Genomic DNA, 19,866 nt, shown 5'->3' with positions numbered 1-19,866 from the left:
GCTGAATAGAACCCTCTAACAAATGGCCCTCCACAGGAACACCAAATTGAACAACCATCCACACAAAGAAGCACCTTCATAAGAACCCAAAATCAAGTATGCAATCACAGTACCTGCTTTTCACATCATATCAAGGAAAGCGGCACTGAAGAGGGTGGGAAAGAGGGTCCTGCATTGTCTATGCCTGCCCCCCCGACCCCGGGCACACCAGCTTGGAGAGAGAATCTGTGCGTGCTGGGGAGGGAGAGGGTGTGGGACTTTGCATTGGAACTCACTGCTGCCATGTCACGGCACAGCACAACACAGAGAATTCTGCTGGTACCCATGGACGGAGCATTTAGATCAGCTCTGGGTCAGAGGAGAATCCTCAACCAGAGTGGGAGGAAGCAGAGTCCCAGATGGTTCCGCCACCAGATGACCAAGGTGGCCTGGGGTCCTGAATAAATAAAAGTGGCAGTCAGGCTACAAGGACTGCAGTCCTTGAACAAGCCCGGAATTGCTCTGGTCTAGGAGGAAGTGGACTTGGGGTGCACATGACCCCGTATGACACCAGCTGTGGTGGCAAAGGGAGTGCCTGCACCACCAGTCCTCCAACTCCAGGCAGGGCAGGTTGGGGAGAGGCTCCTTCCTCTTGGGGAAAGGAGAGAAAAGAGCACAGAGGACTTGGTCTTAAAACCTGAGTGGCAGCTCAGCCACAGGCAAATAAAGCAGGAAGAATCCTGAAGCCCTCAATTCCAGAACTTTGCTCCTGAATGGCTTTCCAGATCCACCCAGGGGTCTGGAAGAGAAGGCCAGAAGAGAGTCTGGTGCCCTGAAGGGAAGGACCCAGACCCAGGAGGATTCACTACCTGCTAATTGGCCCCTGGGCTTTAAGTAAACATTGGTGATAGCCAGGCAGTATTCACCATGGGCCTTGGGTAGGACCCAGTACTGTGCTGTCTTCAGGTCTGAACCTGTGCAGTGCCAGCTGGGGTGGCTATGGGAGTGCTTGAATCACCTTCTCCAACTCCATGCAACCCAGGACAGAGAGAGGGTCCTTCTGAGACGGAAGAGAGTAAGACTGCCTAGCAACCCAGAGATTCTCCCGATCTTGCCCAAGCCCATCAAGGCAGTGTGTCTTGGAGTTGGTGAAAGTCATACCGTTCCTGGGCTTAGGATGCTCCCTAGTGCTGATACATCTGCAGCCACCATTATATCACAACAATCTCATGTGAATATGTGGAAAGCCTTCTCCAGAAGGATGGGTACAAACAAGCTCAGGTTGCCAAGACTGGAATAAATATCTTACTCTTCAATGCCCAGACATTGATGAATGTACACAGGCATCAAGAACATCCAGGAAAACACAACCTCATCAAATGAACCAAATAAGGCACCAGTGACCAACCGGAGAGTGACACAGAATTCAGAGAATTCAAAATGCCTGTCCTTGATAAAGTTCAATAAACTTCAAGATACCACAGAGAAGGAATTCTGAATTCTATCAAAAATTAACAAAGAGATTGAAATAGTAATTAAAAAATAAAGCAGAATTTCCAGAGTGGAAAAATTCAATTGACAAACTGAAAAATCTATCAGTTTCTCAACAGTGGAAGTGATCAAGCAGAAGAAAGAACTAGTGAGCTCAAAGAGAGGCTACATGAAAATACGCAGTCAGGCCAGACGTGGTGGCTCACGTCTGTAACTCCAGCACTTTGGAAGGCTGAGGTGGGTGAATCATGAGGTCAGAAGCTCAAGACCAGCCAGGCCAAGATAATGAAACCCCATCTCAGCTAAAAATACAAAAAGTAGCCAGGCATGGTGGCAGGTGCCTGTAATCCCAGCTACTCGGGAGGCTGAGGCAGAGAGCTGCTTGAACCTGGGAGGCAGAGGTTGCAGTGAGCCAAGATGGCGCCATTGCTCTCCAGCCTGGGTGACAGAGCAAGACTCCATCTTAAAAAAAAAAAAAAAAAATAGAGGAGAAAAAAAAAAATGAATGAAACATGCCTACAAGATTTAGAAAACAGCCTCAAAAGGGTAAATCTTTTTTTTTTTTTGAAACAGAATCTCATTCTGTCACCCAGGCTGGAGTGCAGTGGGAGTATTTTGGCTCACTGCAACCTTTACTCCTGGGTTTTCTGCGTCTGCCTCACAAGTAGTTGGGATTACAGGCGCACACCACCATGCCTGGCTAATTTTGGTATTTTTAGTAGAGATGAAGTTTCACCAGGTTGGCCAGGCTGGTCTCGAACTCCTGACCTCAAGTGATCTGTCCACCCTGGCCTCCCAAAATGCTAGGATTATAGGCATGAGCCACCGTGCATGTCTAGTCAAAAGGGTAAATCTAAGAGTTACTGGCCCTAGAGAGGATGTAGAGAGAGAAGGAGATCGGGGCACAAAGTTTATTCAAAAGAATAACGCAATTTTACAAACCTAGAAAAAGATATAAATATCCATTACAAGAAGGTCACACACAGAACTCCAAAAAGATTCAACCCAAATAAGACTACATCAAGGCATATATTAATCAAACTCTCAAAGGTCAAGGATAAAGAAAGGATATCTAAAGGCAGCAAGAAAAAAGAAGCAAATAACTTAAAAAGGAACTCTAATACATCTGGCAGCAAGCTTCTCAGTGGAAACCTTACAGGTCCACAAAGTGTGGGACAACATATTTAATGTGCTAAAGGAATATTGATTCTCCAGCTACAAGAAATGTACTACACTAACGTAACATGATGCCAACAGGAGAAACCTGGTGAATGGTTTATGGGAACTCTATCTTTGCAACTTTTCTGTAAATATAAAACTATTTTGATATTTAAAAAGTCCTCAGGCCGGGCACGGTGGCTCACGCCTGTAATCCCAGCACTTTGTGGGCTGAGGCGGGCAGATCACTTGAGGTCAGCAGTTTGAGACCAACCTGGCCAACATGGTGAAACCCTGTCTCTACTAAAAACACAAAAATAGCTGGGTGTGGTAGTGAGCATCTGTAGTCCCAGCTACTCAGAAGGCTTAGCCTGGAGGATCACTTCAACCTGGGAGGCAGAAGTTGCAGCGAGATGAGATCAATAAACACAGGTGCTCAAATCATCAGTTACCAGGGAAATGCAAACTAAAACCACAATGAGGGACCACTACACACCTACCAGAATGGCTAAATTAAAAAGACTTATATACTATCAAGTGCCAGAAAGGATGTGAAGCACTAGAGCTCTCATCTCATACACTGCTGGTGGGAGTCCTACTAGCTACAACCACTTGGGAAAACTACTTGAGAGGCTCTACTAAGTTGAACATATGTATATTTTATGACATGGATATTGTATTCCTAGAAACTCAAAAGAAACACATACATATGTGTACCAAAGGACATGTACGAGAATTCTTAATATCATCTGGGTGCAGTGGCTCACACCTGTATTCCTAGCACTTTGAGAGGCCAACATGGATGGATCACTTGAGCTCGAGTTCGAGACCAGCCTGGGCAATATGGTGAAAGCCTGTTTCTATGAAAAAATAAAGAAATTAGCCAGGTGTGGTGGTGTGTGTCTATAGTCCCAGCTACTTAAGGGGCTGTGGCAGGAGGATCGCTTGAGCTCAGGAGGTTGAGGCTGCAGTGAGCCAAGTTCACACCACTATACCCCAGACTGGGCGACAAAATGAGATGCTGTTTCAAAAAAATAAAAAGAAGAAAAAGAAAAAAAAATATTCTGAATATCCCAAATTGGAAACAATCCAAATGTTCATCAACAGCAGAACGGATGAGTTCTGCATATTCTCACAGTGTCAATATAATATAGCAATGGAGATAACTTAACGTTACCTGCAACAAATGGATAAATCTTAGAAACATAATGTTGACTTAAAGACACTGGACACAAATTAATACATAAGTATGATTCCATTTATATAAAGTCCCAAAATAAACAAAATAAGGCTATGATTTTCTTAAAATTTTTTTTTTGTTTTTGAATCAGGGTCTTGCTCTGTTGCTCAGGGAATCAGAAATTAGCCAGTTGTACAGATAGCTCACTATAGCCTCAGCCTCCTGGGCTCAAGCAATTCTTCCATCTTAGCCCCCTAAGTAGCCAGGACAAAAAAATGCTCACTGCCATGATGGGCTTATACATGTGTTCTTAAAAGGATAACTGCTTAAATAAGATCAACCCCAATTGCTGGTTTTATCTGTGTATACAATGGGCTGACACTAGCTCCCAGGTGTGAAATGCCAGCAGACTCTGTTCACTAATGTTTATAATTGAGACAGTGCTACTTAATGATTGATTAGATTTAGGCACAAAGATACAAGAGAAACAAATGAACCGTTCACTGGTGTGACTTCCTTCTTTAATGCACACAACTCACAGCATGGAGTTGAGGCCTTTAGTACACATAGTCTCTAATTCAGTGGGCCTGTGAGCATCCCCTGGGAGTTCTTCTAAAGCATACTTTCTTGTGTCCCAATCCTAGGCATTTTAATAAAGGAGGAATGATGCCTGGAAGATAGGTAAAATATCCTCTAAGTGTTCAGAGCATCTGAGACCTACTGCTCACTCACATCCAGTTGAATTATACACACTGTTATGACTTGGTCAAAATCTAGTTCCATAATGTCTAGCTAAAAAAGGTGAAGTTGTGGCAGCAATGTTTCTCAAGCCACAGAATTTGGTCTCCTCTATGTCTTGATGTAACTGTGGAGTCTTGGGCTCATGGCAGATCTTCCAGAGCCCCAGATATCTGTATTTTAACACACGTCCAAAGTATTCTCATGTTTTTTTTGTTTTGGAGATGGAGTTTCGCTCTTGTTACCCAGGCTGGAGTGCAATGGCACGATCTCGGCTCACCGCTACGTCCGTCTCCTGGGTTCAGGCAATTCTCCTGCCTCAGCCTCCTGAGTAGCTGGGATTACAGGCACGCGCCACTGTGCCCAGCCAATTTTTTGTATTTTCAGTAGAGACGGGGTTTCACCATGTTGACCAGGATGGTCTCGATCTCTTGACCTTGTGATCCACCTGCCTTGGCCTCCCAAAGTGCTGGGATTACAGGCGTGAGCCACCGCGCCCGGCCCAGTATTCTCATGTTTTATGGGGGTTGAAGAACTACTGCATTAGCCCTTCAACTCCTCCCACTCTCAAATGAGTCTGTCTCTGGGCCCAGCTGTGGGTGGGCTCCTTGCAGCTGACCAACCCACTGGCCTGAGACCACCGCAAAGGTCGTTCACCCACACTTCACCTAAGAATCTCTGAAGTAGATTTAATTATAGTACAATGAATATGAAGCTATCAGCTTCATACTTTTTAAGGGGAGCTGTGTGGCGGGGCTCTTTCATTATCCTGGAAATTTCATGTTAATTTAATAGGCTGCAATTTCATTTTACCCACAGACAGTTAAATCTCTTCATAGGAATTATGTAAGAAGGGAATGAGTCAATAATAACCAACAAAAGGAAAAGAGCATTAGATATAACAGGAAATAATAACTGTAATATCTGTTACTTTTCTCTATGTATAAGAAGTGAGTTTAGGGCCAGGCACAGTGGCTCATGCCTGTAATCCCAGCACTTTGGGAGGCCAAGGCGGGTGGATCACGAGGTCAAGAGATCGAGACCATCCTGGTCAACATGGTGAAACCCCGTCTCTACTAAAAATACAAAAAATTAGCTGGGCATGGTGGCGTGTGCCTGTAATCCCAGCTACTCAGGAGGCTGAGGCAGGAGAATTGCCTGAACCCAGGAGGCGGAGGTAGCGGTGAGCCGAGATCGCGCCATTGCACTCCAGCCTGGGTAAGAAGAGTGAAACTCCATCTCAAAAAAAAAAAAAAAAAAAAAAGAAGTGAGTTTAACTGAGTATGGCCAAATTGGAATCACTAGAAATTTAGTCAAGGTGTCTCTAAATCCTACATGAAGAAACTACTAAATTTAATTTTTCTATAAACTATAGGGCACTTCTCCTTTCCTAAAAACGAACCATCTTAGATTCTGTTCGGCCATGTCAGAATGTGAATTTTGCAAAGGAAGAGAGGATACACAAGTACATGATACCCCATATAAAAAGAGGAAAAGCAGCCAAGCGGTGGCTCATGCCTGTAATCCCAGCACTTTGGGAGCCTGAGGTGAGTGGATCACAAGGTCACAAGACTATCCTGGCCAACATGCTAAAATCCTGTCTCTACAAAAAATTAGCTGGGTGTGATAGCACACACCCGTAGTCCCAGCTACTCAGGAGGCTGAGGCAGGGGAATCGCTTGATCCAGGAGGCTGAGGTTGCAGTGAGCCAAGATCACTCCACTGCAGCCAAACTGTCGACAGAGTAAGATTCCATCTCAAAAAAAAAAAAGGAAAAGAGGCAATGGGGTCACTGAGGATCTGGGACAGCCTTAATCTGTCCAAACTTCTCATCTTGACCTGATGCTCAAATGAAACCATGGACCACATGCGCTGCAACCTCGTGATTTACATTCCCAGCTGTGGTGAAGCTTTATAGGAGGGAATGTTAGATACCAAACTGCAAAAAGGATGCTACTCTCACAGGTGCTGCTTTACAAGGAGGACCTACATTTATTTGCTGACTTGGCTAAGTGATGAGCCACACAGGATTGGGGAGCTTGAACATCAGCAATCAAGGCCCTGAATGCTGAACTTATGAGGGCTGGGGAGATTGTTCTGAATTGCTGCATTGTTACTGAGACCAGCAATCCTGTAAAAAACATCTGCCAGCCACTGTCTGTGCTGTAGAAAGCTGCTGATGGGAAAACTTGGAGTCATCTACTATTTGGGCATGGCACAGGGGTTTTAGACAAGCTTGGCCTGTTAAAGATGGTATTTCCAGGAAGGGGAGAGCAGCAATCAGTCACCTGCCAAACGGCTGTGGCAAAATCAGGGCAGAGGCTGAATGCTGGTCTAATACCAAGGGGAGGACAGCTGATCAGGTTTCCTATGATTGCTCGCACAAATAACAAGCCTTTGGGTGACAGATAATGTGGAGGATAATGATTAAGGAGAACTCCTCCCACTGTGTTTAGTACTAGCCAATTCCGTACTCTATCCAATAGAGTATGGAACACAATTGAGAAGACGCTAATTCCAAAGGAATGGTGGGGGGAAAAACAAACCAGTGAAGTAGGGATGATTCAGTTGACAAAGAAGATATCCAAGTGACTGTAGTAAAGAAAAATTGTCCATCTATAAAAGGCAGATATTTAACAGTATAAGGGCATATTAGTACATGCAGAATAGGGAAATGAGTGGCTAGCTATATGCAGCGGAAGAAGCCTCAGGGATCACTCTGGACCACAAGAAGAAAAGCTTGTAATGCTGAGCTATTTAATGAGGAGCTAACAAGATATCTACCAACATTATTTTGTTGAGCATAGCTGAAAAGAGTGTCATGTCCAGGTTTTGCATCTAAAAAGGATAAAGAAAATAAAGCACAAAGCTTGAGAAGAGAAAATATGATTACAGGATGAAACACACAAAGTAGTTATAAGAACCGTGGGAGGTACCTGATTGTTGAAAGGTAAGAAACTAGAAAATTGTTAAGACAGGTTATGTAGAGCTTCAGAAGGAAATGACAGAAAACCTTTGGTCTTAAAAGGACATTTACAGTTTGCAATGCATTTGATAATCTTTTTAATTCTCAACAAACATAAAAACAGGTAGAACAGGACTTCGGTTTGGTGGTCCTAGGCTATCCTAATGTATATGACATGGTACATTGTTACCAGCTGCAGGCTTTATCCATCAGCCACTTAGTTTCTGACCTACTGTCTATTGTGTAGACTCTTAACACGCTTACTGCTGAAATGCACAGTTTGCTGGCCAGTGAACTGAAAGATGCAATGGCAAGCCACCTTCAACTGTCACCATGTGCTTGTATCTGTTTAATTTGTGCACCTTAAAGTCCTACCATGTATTCCACAGCCAATAGGCCATCTTCTATATTACAGATGATGGACAGGCCAAGTAAAATGGTATACAGTTGGCCAAAGGCCACATAACTGGTCAATGGGAGAGCTGAGACTTGAACCACAGTGTCAGGCTCCAAATCTATTTTCCCTATGTTCCTGTCTCAACTTACCTGGAGGTAGAGAGCTATACCAAATTTTCCTTCTTTCTTTTTTTTCCAAATAACCACCTTATAATCAATAATCTATATCCAATAACCAGGTTATGGCAAGCAGGGCCAAACACATTTTCTCATAATATTAGATGTCAAAAATCTTCATGTTTAGAAAACACTCAGCTCAGAAAACAAAGAAAAACATTTATTCTCTCTTAATTGTGTATTTAAGCTGTAGCTAGAGGAATGGAATTAAATACTGAAAAGGGAGAGGACCTGTTATATACTGAAATTATTTAGAAAAGTTGTATGGGCCAGATTCAGTGGCTCATGCCTATAAATCCAGCAGGGAGGCCAAGGTAAGAAAATTGCCTGATCCCAGGAGTATAAGACTAGCCTGGGCAACATGGTGAGACCCTGTCTCTACAAAAAGATTAAAAATTAGCTGAGCAAGGTGGTGCATGCCTGTAGTCCTAGGTCCTCGAAAGGCTGAGGTAGGAGGATCGCCTGAGCTCAGAAGGTCGAGGCTAAAGTGAGCTGTGGTCCTACCACTGCACTCTAGCCTGAGTGTCAGAGTGAGAGCCTGTCTCAAAAAATGAAAGAAAAAAAAAGAGAGAGAGAGAGAGAGAGAAAAAAAGTTGTGAAATCTCTTAAGACTTTTTTTTCCTTTTTTTGTTCCTAAAAAAGCAATTGTATGAACAATACAATCCCGGCAGAATGCTTTACAAATGACAAATAATGGACTCTGCCCTTTCTGAATTTCTTGTCTTATGATTTAATGACATTTGGAGAATTTGCGCTTACCCTATCAACTGAATGAATGGATTAGTTGCTTCATAGAACAAAGCAAAATAATGTTTTGCTGGTGAGATCTGCATCAGGCATTTCTGGCCTGACAGAGGGCTCATGTTCTCAAGGTTCACGTGAACTTTCTCTCACAGTGGTTCTACTTTTCAGTCTTGAGGTTACTAAAAGTAACTGGTTCTGGATAAAATAATCACTTACCCCCAAAAGCTGGAAGAGGTGTGGCAAGTTTGTTTAGGCCAGATCACCAGCTCCACCGTGGAACAGCAAGATAAAACATAATCATGAATGTTCCTTGTGTACAGTGACACAAAGCAAAATATGGTCAATTAAAATCATCCATACCCACTCTCTTGGCTAAGGCAAATAGAGCCAACCACATCTCTTAAGAGAAGTTCTGGTTTTGTTACTTTACAGGTTGAAATTTCAAATTCTGAATTAGTCCGTAATATTTAGAAAAATAACATTCTCATCTGTTATTAAAAAGAAAAAAAAAATCCAGGCAGAAAATATTTAGAGAAGGAAATGTTACAAAGACAACTGAGTAACTTTTAAACAAAGGCATATTTTTCATGTACATAGGATGCCAATGAGGGTGCAGAGAACCAAATTTACACATATCAGGGCATACACAGAGGCACACAGACAGCCTAGTATGCCAGAGTAGCCTGAGGTAGTCCTAATGCTCAATGTAAACCACACGTAAGAAGTCTTTCTTTTCCTCAACTCTAAAGAAACATACAGCTTTTGTGGCATGTACATTTAACTTACTAGGTCAACCAGCAAAAGCACATTCATGAAATTGGACTGTATTGACAACTGCGGGCAGGCATTTGTCTTGGTCTTTAAGCAGTTCCTCTAGTGATAATCTCAGACACTGACAAACATATATCTAGATCCTGACTGATATTTGCATATAAGCTGTTCTAAAGTTCTTCCTTGTCATATTTCGTAGAGTTTAAAAACTTTTATGTAGACATGACTTTACTAAGACTTCATGCTACACAAGGACTCTATGTATACTCTCATACCTACAACAACAAGCACTGTAGCTCGGTGCAAATACTGATGCATTTGTACAATAACCTTCAAAATAGTGGTTTTCTAAGAGCCAGGAGTTGAGGATTTATGTGACTTTTGAACTGGTTTACTGAGTCATCAGGCAAAAAACATAATGGAAAAGTTATTCTTTCTCTTTTTTTTTTGAGACAGCGTCTCACTATGTTGCCCAGGTTGACCTCTAACTCCTGGGCACAAATGACCTCCCTGCCTCAGCCTCCTGAGCAGCTGAAACTGTAGGTCCATGTCACCGTGATCAGCTAGATATTCCTATTTGCTCACTGGCATGTATTGAGTATCAGTCTATTATGTTCATGTTGGTACAGCCTATGCAAATATACTTAGGATGAAAGTATTGGGTAAAAAATCCTCTTGTACTGGATGGCAGTAAAGGTATATGTGATCACACAAGTGGGTACTAATTGGCTACAGGTGTCTGAGGGGCCCTTAGGGAAGCAAGAGGAAGCCAGTTTTGAGACTGGGAGAATGGCTGGCTAACAAGCGTGGACACCAAAACAAGTCAGGTCAGTTACAGAAGAGATGTGTATGTGCAAGCATGAGGTGGGGTTTTTAGCTTTCTCACGTGTAGCCTTAAAAGTAAGCTCCAACATCAGAAATAGCATTGGTCAGTAGGACTGGAGCATTTTATACTAAGTGAGGAGGTCCTAGGTTGCCACACAAACTGGCACTGCCTCCTGCCGAGGCCAGAACCCTAAGAAGAAAATGAATGCTGCTGGCAAGAATGTCTTTAAATTACTACTATCTTCACCTCACCTATGTTTACCACTAATCATTTTTTTTAGTGGTTCATTTTAAGATCTGAAAGTTAAACAGCCATTACCAAAAAATAAAATAAAATAGATTTTCTCCCTAAATTTCCAAGCTTCCTAAAGATACACATATATTCTAGGGAGCAATAATTTAGAGCAATTAATAGACTTTTTATTACAGAAAGTTATCAGTGTGTATGGCCTCTTTTAATAAAATTCAAAAATAACAACTCTATGTAATTACCCTGTATTAATGTAGCTCTCATGAGGAGCTACAAAACATCTGTATGATCATCAAGAGGGAGACTAGAGGACAGAGGAGGTAGGAATGGAGCCCAGCCAGAAAGATGCAGTGAAACTTAATCACTGTAATTTGGATTTTGTCACTGAGTCCCAGGTACAAGCTCTTTTAAGCACTGTCAAGACATCTCTACATTAATTGCTGTTCCTGTCTTCTGAGGACACAAACACTCTAATTTGCCGTGAGTTTAGTTTTTCTATAGCAATGTGCATTTGGTGGCTAAGTCCCCTTTCCTCCAGAAAAGGCAGGCTGCTAAAGCTTTGATTATCCAACTCACTCTGCCAAGATCAACATACCAAAGTCTCAAAACATCCCTACTTACCAGAGCCTAGAAATGAATGTGACTCAACAACTGAGGGGGTGAGAAGCTCTGCCACCCGCCCCCAAAGGCCACATTCTTCTCTTCTCTAGTAAGTTTGACTTTCAATAGGAGAGTTATTTCTAAAGGGTGATTTCAATGATTCTGCATTCTTCTAGCTAGAAGCAGAAAATGTAGATAATCCTTTGAAGCCTTCAGGCAGCTCCAGTCAGCACATTCAGATAATATAAACCCAGGTGCTTTTTTTGGGCAGTTTTGTTGATCCCCTGGGATTTGTTAGATAATGGCATGGCTGCACATTCCGTGCTTTGGTTTCAGGGGCCCAGCTGTGTCCAATCTCACTCCATGGTAAGGCCATTTGAGATAAGATGTCTATAATCAACTTTCTTCTGCTATCACATCAGACCAGAGATACATCTTGAGATGGAAGACCATTCTTAAAAAAAAGCTGTCTTACTTTTAAAATGGAGAATTGAAAACCAAAGAAACAGGAGTCAAACTAAACTTAAAAACCAGACAGAAACTGTTCAGATCTGCAAAATGTTCTAAGTCAATGCACAATCTACTGAGATGTGCCAAGAACAGCCAGCAAGTGTCATCATTCTGTTCTGTGTGATTCTGTCTATATGGTTATGGCATCTGAAGCCCACTTCCTGTTCTACTTTGCCAAACACATCTCTTCTACCATTTGCATCAAACAATCTACTTTCTGAATCGTGGAACGGAATACATAGTACTCAAAAATACGAAGACTACTTTCCCAATTTCATTTTGCTTGGGGGCCATGGAGTTTCCAGACCTATCACCATCATTTTGAAATCTGCAATGTGGTAGCAGTAAACAGAAACAAAACTCATGAAAGGCTTCAGACCATAGGGCCTAAAATTTCAAATGAAGGGAAGCTCACTCATCAGTAACAACTGTGAGTCTAGGAGAAAATGGGATTTTGCCATATGACTTAGGCTGGTCTTGAATTCCTGACCTCAAATGATCCGCCTGCCTCGGCCTCCCAAAGTGCTTGGATTACAGGCACGAGCCACCATGCCTGGCTGGGACTTGGTCTTAATTGAAGACAAAGGAGGTCCTAAAGGGACTTTTTGTCCTAGTGGTCAGCTAGAATATGGGAGGAACATTAAAAGTTCCTTCATCTTTTCTGGTAACACTGTGACTCACAGCATTTACTTTTAAATGGAAGTGAGAAAACATCCGGGAAGGGGGCACCCGGATTTGAACCGGGGACCTCTTGATCTGCAGTCAAATGCTCTACCCCTGAGCTATACCCCCTTCACCTATCAGGAGCTCCTTTCTTGGCCACTTATGGTGACTCAATAGAATCAAGTTCCACCACACTAGAGTTCTGGCACGCTGTGTGTTCTAAAGCCCCACCTTCTTAATTATCTATCATTTGCTTTGGCTTTTCCCTTGGGCACTAATAAACTGAGAGGAAATACTTGAAAAATGACATCCTGGGCTGGATATGGTGGCTCACGCCTGTAATCCCAGCACTTTGGGAGGCCGAGGTGAGGTCAGGAATTCGAGACCAGCCTGTCCAATGTGGTGAAACCCCCTCTCCACTAAAAATACAAAAAAATTAGCTGGGCATGGTGGCAGGCACCTGTAATCCCAGCTACTAGGGAGTGAGGCAGGAAAATTGCTTGAACCCCAGATGTTGCGGTAAGGCGAGATCACACCACTGCACTTCACCCTGGGCTAACAGAGACACACACACTCTCTCTTTCTGTATGTGCAGTGGTGTGATCTTGGCTCACTACAACCTCTGCCTCTTGGGTTCAAGCGATTCTTCTGCCTCAGTCTCCCGAGTAGCTGGGATTATGGGTGTCATGTCCAGCTAATTTCTATATTTTTAGTAGAGATGGGGTTTCATCATGTTGGCTAAGCTGGTCTCGAACTCCTGACCTCAAGTGATCTGCCTGCCTCAGCCTCCCAAAGTGCTGGGATTACAGGCGTGAGCCATCACGCCCAGCCTCTACTATTTTTCTTGAGGTCATAATCATAACAGACCCAGAAGACAGCAAGGTTAGATGCTTTCACACACTGATCAATGACTGACAGCAATCGAAGGTAAAAGGAGAAACCACACAGAGATTAACAGGCCTAAAAAGACAGTGATGGAATGCTTCCTTTTCATACGGAAAAATCTTGTCACATTTGGGATTTTAGGCTCAAATCAAGAGGAAACGACAAATGGTATTTATTTTATCTAGAGGTGTGATCTCCAAGGATACAAGGGAATGTGTACTTTCCTATTCTGAAACGTGTGTCTAATTTTAGCTACATGTTTCTGTTGGACATCCCCCACTCTCAACATATGCTGTCAGGAGCCAGTTACTGAAAAAAGTTACCATGCAAATATCAGGTAAGTGATGTTCTCGAATGCAAAGGCATGTAAAGGACATGCTTGGCATTGTAAACAGTACTGTTACTCAGAAAAGACCCCTTTTCTCTTAAAAATACAGTCAATATTTTAAAAACATAGTCTTCAAAGCTTGTCCTAGTATATATTCTCCATCAGTCACCAAAAGCCAACATTATAAAATTACAAATTTTCTCTCAAATTGTGGTAGCCAGGAAAAATTTTTTAAAAATCAAATCCAACTTTAAAATGAATAAACCTGCAAAATTTAATCAGTTTAAAATAATGCACTACAATGGCAGAGTGAAAGTATTTTGAAGGCAAATAAAAGGCATTAAACGATATAAAAATAATTGTCACTGCAGAAAAACCTCCTTTCCTTATACACTACTGAGCAAAGTAAAGTGGGATAAGGCTAGGAAACTGGGCTTAGGTCTCGGCTGAGCATCGGAGAGACAGCAGGGAGGGCGGTTACCTTGTGTGGGAAGCAGCATCATTTATGCTGAAGGTGCTATTCTCCCTTGTCAGAGGGCTTGAGACAGCTTGGCTCTTGGTGTGTATGTCTAAGCTCAGGGAAGACTCTGTTTTCCGGTCCAGGCCGTGGCTCTCTGACTCCAAAGTCCGATCTGCCATGGAGATTACTTCACTGGAGCTGTGCCACAGGGGTGGCACTTTCTCCTTGCCTGGCCCTGAGCGAGGTGACGATGTGGCAGCCCCCAGGGAGGCTGTGCTGCCGTGGCTGGGGCCATAAGAGGTGGTGTCAATGCCACTGTCAGCAGAGGTGCCTTGCAGATAGTTATAGCTGTTGAGTTCAGATTCCGTGCGGTCCCCATCATACCACTTCTCATCACTATGGGCACTCGACGCATTGCTGGAGAGAGTATTGCTACTGGAGTGGCTTGAGTAGTGGCTATCAGACTGCAAAGGAAGCAGGATTTATTTGAGTGTAAAGTTTTTCTTCCTGAACAAGATAACAGAAACAACATTGTGATTAGTTTCTAGTTATGAGGCTCTGAAGGCCTAAAAGTTCCAATAATGACAAGTCAAAGAAAGACAGAGAACCTATGTGATTCTGGTCCATTCAGAAGTGTCCATGGCAAAGAGTACTGGAAATGTGCTTTTTGTTTTTTAATCTATTTTTCATTATTTGACTTATGTTAAAATATCAATACTACTGAGATTATTTTATTCAGGAAGAAATCTAAGTTGTTATTAAAGTTTTAATATCTTAAAATAGAAAGGAAATGACATTTCCAAATGGTTTATAATTAGAATGCATGCTAATTCTAAAAGCCTTATTTGTACAGAGTAAATAGAAGGCTGAATATAAGACTTATTCCTAGAGAGATCTCCTTCCCCAACTAGCCTGTGTTTAGAAGACAGCCTTTTAAGATATGCTTTGAGGTAAAATTTATACAGAGGTGCCAAGATAATACAATGGGGAAAAAATTAGTTTTATTATGAAATGACAGTGAGACAACTGAAAATTCCACATGTAAAAAAGAATCAAGTTAGAACACTGGCTCATGCCTATAGTCCCAGCACTTTGGGAGGCCAAGGCAGGTGGATTGCTTCAGCTCAGGAGTTCAAGACCAGCCTGGGTAACAGCAAAACCCCATTTCTACAAAAAAATACAAAAAGTAGCTAGGCATAGTGGTACCCGCCTGTAGTCCCAGTTATATGGGAGGCTGAGGTGGGAGGACTGCTTGAGCCCGGGAGGTTGAGGCTATAGTGAGCCAAGATCATGCCACTGCACTGCACTCCAGCCTGGGTGACAGAGACAGAGCAAAACCTGTCTTAAAAAAAAAAAATAAAGTTAGATCCTTACCACATAGAAAAAGAAACTCACAAATGATGAAAGGTCTAAATCTAAGAGCCAAAGTTATAAAACTCTTAGAAGAAAACATATGTTTAAGTCTTCAGGACCGCTGGTTATAAAACAGTTTCTTAGATATGACAACAAAAGCATATGAAAAAAATAAATTGGACTTCAAAAAATTTAAAAGTTTTATGGTTCAAATAACCCAATTAAACAATGAGCAAAAGATCTGAACAGACATTTATCAAAAAAAAAAAAAAGTCCAACAAGCACATCAAAAAATATTCAATACCATTAGTTATTAGGGAAATGTGAATCAAAACCACAATGAGATACCTTTGGCTATAATCAAAAAGGCAGAAAATAATGAATGTTGGCATTGTTGGGAAAGTAAAATGGGGTGGTCACTGTGGGAAAACAGTTTCAATTCTACTGCTGTTATATACCCAAGAGAAATGGAAATGCACTCACATAAAAACCTGTACATGAATGTTTACAGCCAAATATTCATAACAGTCAAAGAGTAAAACAAATAAAACATACGAATGCCCATAAACTAATACATGGATTAAAAAATAGGGTATATCCATACAATGTAATATTATTCAGCCATAAAAAGGAGTAAAATACTGATTCATGCTACAACATGGATGAACCTCAGGAACATTATAATCAGTGAAAGAATCAGGCTCAAATTATTGTATAATTTCATTTGTATGAAATGTCCAGAGTAGGCAAATCCAGAAAGAGAAAGTGGAGACTGTCTAGGTCTTAGAGGGGATGACAAGCAGTTGGTGGTGGTGATGAAAATGCTCAGGAATCAGGTGGTGCTGGCTGCACAACTCTGTGAATATGCTGCTAAAAACCACTCCATTGTATACTTCAAATGAATAACTACTATGGTATGTGAATTATATCTCAATTTAAAAAGTGTATAGAACTCTTTCTATATGCTGGCTTAGATGCTTAGAACATTTTATAGAGTTTTCCAAAGAAGTAAAAATTTAAAAGATACCTGAATAAAATAATATTTTAAATTACAGGGAGGCAGGAAGTCCAGATGATTGCTGGAGATTAAGAAAAGAGGAGAGAAGGAACTCTGTGTATGTGTGTGTCTGTGTCTTTTGGTGGAGGAAGGAGCAGGCTCTTCATTGGCTTAAGGAAGGGGTGGGATGCCAGTTTCTTTCTTTTTTCTTTTCTTTTTTTTTTTTTTTGATGGAGTCTTGCTCTGTTGGCCAGGCTGGAATGCAGTGGCATGATCTCACTGCAACCTCTGCTTTACGGGTTCAAGCGATTCTCCTGCCTCAGCCTCCCAAGTAGCTGGGACTACAGGCAGGTGCCACCACACCCGGCTAATTTCTTGCATTTTCAGTATAGACAGGGTTTCAACATGTTGGGCAGGCTGGTCTTGAACTCTTGACCTAAAGCAATCCACCCACCTCAGCCTCCCAATGTGCTAGAATTACAGGCATGAGCCACCATACCCAGCCACCAGTTTCATCTCAAAGTGAAACATCTCTTCCCCTTGAAAAAAGAAATCAATCCCAGTTATTTTGTTGGTGTTACTCAAGTTTTTGTCAATAACAACTTACACTAAGCCTTCATTTATTCTTAATAGGGTAGAACTAATTCCTTAGCTCCAGACCTGTGCTGTGGAATCTGGTGACCCTTAGTCATGTGTGGCTACTGAGTACTTTTAACATGGCTGGTTTGAACTGAGATGTACCAAGAGTGTAAAGTACATAATCCATTTCTACAGAAACATAATGGGAACCATATATGTAATTTTAAATTTTCTAGTAGCCAAATTTTAAAAAGTAGAAAAGAAACTGGTGAAATTAATTTTGATAGTATATATTATCTAGCCCAACCTGTCCAAAATATTATTTTACCATGTAATCGTTATAAAAATTATTAATGAGAAAGGGGAAATTTACAAATCAATTGGGATAATCTATCATTTACAAGTAGAACAGTGACCATATCACACTGTCACAACTTGCCTCAGTAAATATTTTCCTCATAGGAAGATTTTCCTCAGTGAATATTTCTCTTCAGAGCAAAGTGCAGGGCATGCTCACTCTCTGTTGTTTTTATAGCTTTAATATTCATTTTTGTACCACAAAACTTACATGCATCTCTCATTAAAAGTTCTCTGGGCATCTTCCATACTGAATTAGTAAGTATGAAATAGAGTATTTCCTCATTCCATAGAATGATGTGAGTATAAACATACACATTCCAGTGAACAGACACACCAAGGAAATCAACAGCATGGGGAGGGTGTCCCGTCCCAACAGAGGCATCAGGGGAAAAAAGTGAGAAAAAAGAGTAAGAGAGGGGTTGGAGAACGATAACCTCTTATTCCCAATTTTACCTGTAAGTGAAAAGGAATTGTGTATTACTATAGCAAAAGGATGAAATGTGTACGGCTATGAAAGAAGCAGTAGAGGAAGCACAGGGGAAGCTGCCTGCCTGTCTCTTAAACCTCCTCTACTGTAGGAGCATCAGTCCTGCTGGAGTCCTCTCATGGTTGAAGCAGGACTGACAGTCCAACCATATCTCATGCTTGCAACTGTGTAAGAAAATAAAATCAACTTCTAACACAGTTCCATTCTTAACATTTCACGATTGTTAGTGATTGAATCAGATGACCAGACCTGTGGGGGCAGCAGAAGCACAGCAATGAGGAGTCATAATTTATCTCGACGCAATCTAGAGGCCATGGCAGCAGAAACTGCAAGGCCGTGGCATCAAACGACCCACCCTTTGCCCGAATGATTTCCTCTTTGGCCATCCAGAGGGAAGAGCAGAGCATTTTCACAGTGCAAGGAAGGTACATTGCTAGGAATCTAATATTTTTTAAGTTTACAGTTAACTTACATGCCCTTGTTTGTTTGGAGACAAATGAACCACTGGATCCTGCCGCATTAATCTCCCACTGGGGCTCTCTCGGAAAGCTGGCAGTACCTTTGATACTGCTGGGAGATGGCATGTTGGCTCTGGAATACAGCATAGGACATTATGGTGCAGGCACCAAGCAGAAACAAGCACATGGTGACAAATGAAGATGGCTTGCCATTGCATCTTTCAGTTCACTGACCAGTGAACTCTGCATTTCAGCAGTAAGCTTGTTAAGAGTCGATATGATAGACAGCAGGTCAGAAATTTAAGTGGCTGATGGATAAAGCTTGCAGCTGGTGACAACTTGTCACATCATACACATTAGCATAGCCAAGTACCACCAAACCGAAGGCCATGAACAATGCAGCAAAGTTCAGAATCAGCTTTTGGTTTGGGGGAAAATTTAGACTATATGAATTAAATTTATGAAATTCATTCATTGCCAAGTGTGGCTAACCTAGCTTGGTCTACATTACCTAGACAGGCATGGATGCAATCACGTGTTACTTACCATGACACTTTGGAAATATTTTACCTGTATATTCATGCTGCTCGAGGACAAAAGAATTGAAATCCTGAGGTCCTCTATAACTGTAAGCTGAGCACAACAGAAAAGACACACAGCAACTAGTTTACTTAAAACAATTGCTTCCTTTTGGACTCCAAGCTGGCGTTCAAGATGGGTTCCAAAAGTGAGAGATAAGGAATTTATCCTCCTTAACAGTGCTATAGCTAATAGCAAGAATCCTGGGCCTTTGCAACACCCTTCCTAACATGTAGAGGACAGGGCAAAATACTTCTTGACTCTCTCAACCATTTCCACAAGCAGAGGCAGTAAAGCAAACATCCATAAAGATAAGTGAGCAAATTCAGTAAGTTACACTCCTGTCTCCACTGCCTGGAGGGTACTTGTTGATAATACACTGATAGCTAACCAATAAAACCTTGTAAACATTCTCATCAGTGCAAGTCATTAGAGAATGCTATTCTTACACACTGAGTAGAGAAAGGTCAGCCCATTATATACTGAATATCGGGTACTGAGTAATAAACATGCAACAATTATTTTTCTTGACTTCTCCCTGGAATGGCTTATACCAGCTAAGCCTTCTGATTCCTTCTGATGTGCCAATTAGGAAAGGCTGGGTTATTTTTCTGGAATGCTGGGATATCAAAAATTATTTTAATATTTTATTTGAAGGGTTGATTTTCAGTGGTGAAAGGCCACCACTTGGACCTCTTGTACAGTGGTGAAAAGACTTCTTCGGCAGGCTTCAGGGGTATCTTATTTTTTAAAAAGGTATACCTTCCAAAAAAGATGAAGAAATATGTTTAAAAAATTCATCTACATTCATTTTTAAGTCTTACCTATCAAGAGTGGGATGTCACCACAGTAAAGTAGATGCAGGGAAAAAAGACTAGAGGGAGGTCTGTGTAAAGAATGGACAGGGGTCTAGGAAGAACCTTGTAATTACCC

The 19,866-nt window shown here is 41.7% G+C and overlaps 1 protein-coding gene and 1 non-coding gene across 47 annotated transcripts in view; both read right to left on the bottom strand.

Annotated features, from left to right (window-relative positions):
- The window catches only part of SIPA1L1 (signal induced proliferation associated 1 like 1), a 397,653-nt gene that overhangs the window by 20,710 nt on the left and 357,077 nt on the right, over nt 1-19,866 (bottom strand). For 45 of the 46 annotated variants that reach the window (XM_078335306.1, XM_078335307.1, XM_054240120.2 and 42 more), the window contains 3 exons: nt 18,925-18,987; nt 18,369-18,487; nt 14,142-14,584 (listed from right to left, as the gene is read on the bottom strand). In XM_078335306.1, coding sequence (XP_078191432.1) covers nt 14,142-14,584; nt 18,369-18,487; nt 18,925-18,987 — 625 coding nt within the window. The remainder of the gene's footprint in view (nt 1-14,141; nt 14,585-18,368; nt 18,488-18,924; nt 18,988-19,866) is intronic. The other variant, XM_078335289.1, reaches the window with a different exon arrangement.
- Nucleotides 12,505-12,576, bottom strand: TRNAC-GCA (transfer RNA cysteine (anticodon GCA)). Its single transcript has one exon. It is a non-coding gene; the product is annotated as a tRNA-Cys (tRNA).

This window comes from Callithrix jacchus, chromosome 8, assembly GCF_049354715.1.
Source record: "Callithrix jacchus isolate 240 chromosome 8, calJac240_pri, whole genome shotgun sequence".
NCBI classification, from domain to species: Eukaryota; Metazoa; Chordata; class Mammalia; order Primates; family Cebidae; genus Callithrix; species Callithrix jacchus.
This window is presented reverse-complemented; position numbering and strand designations above follow the sequence as displayed.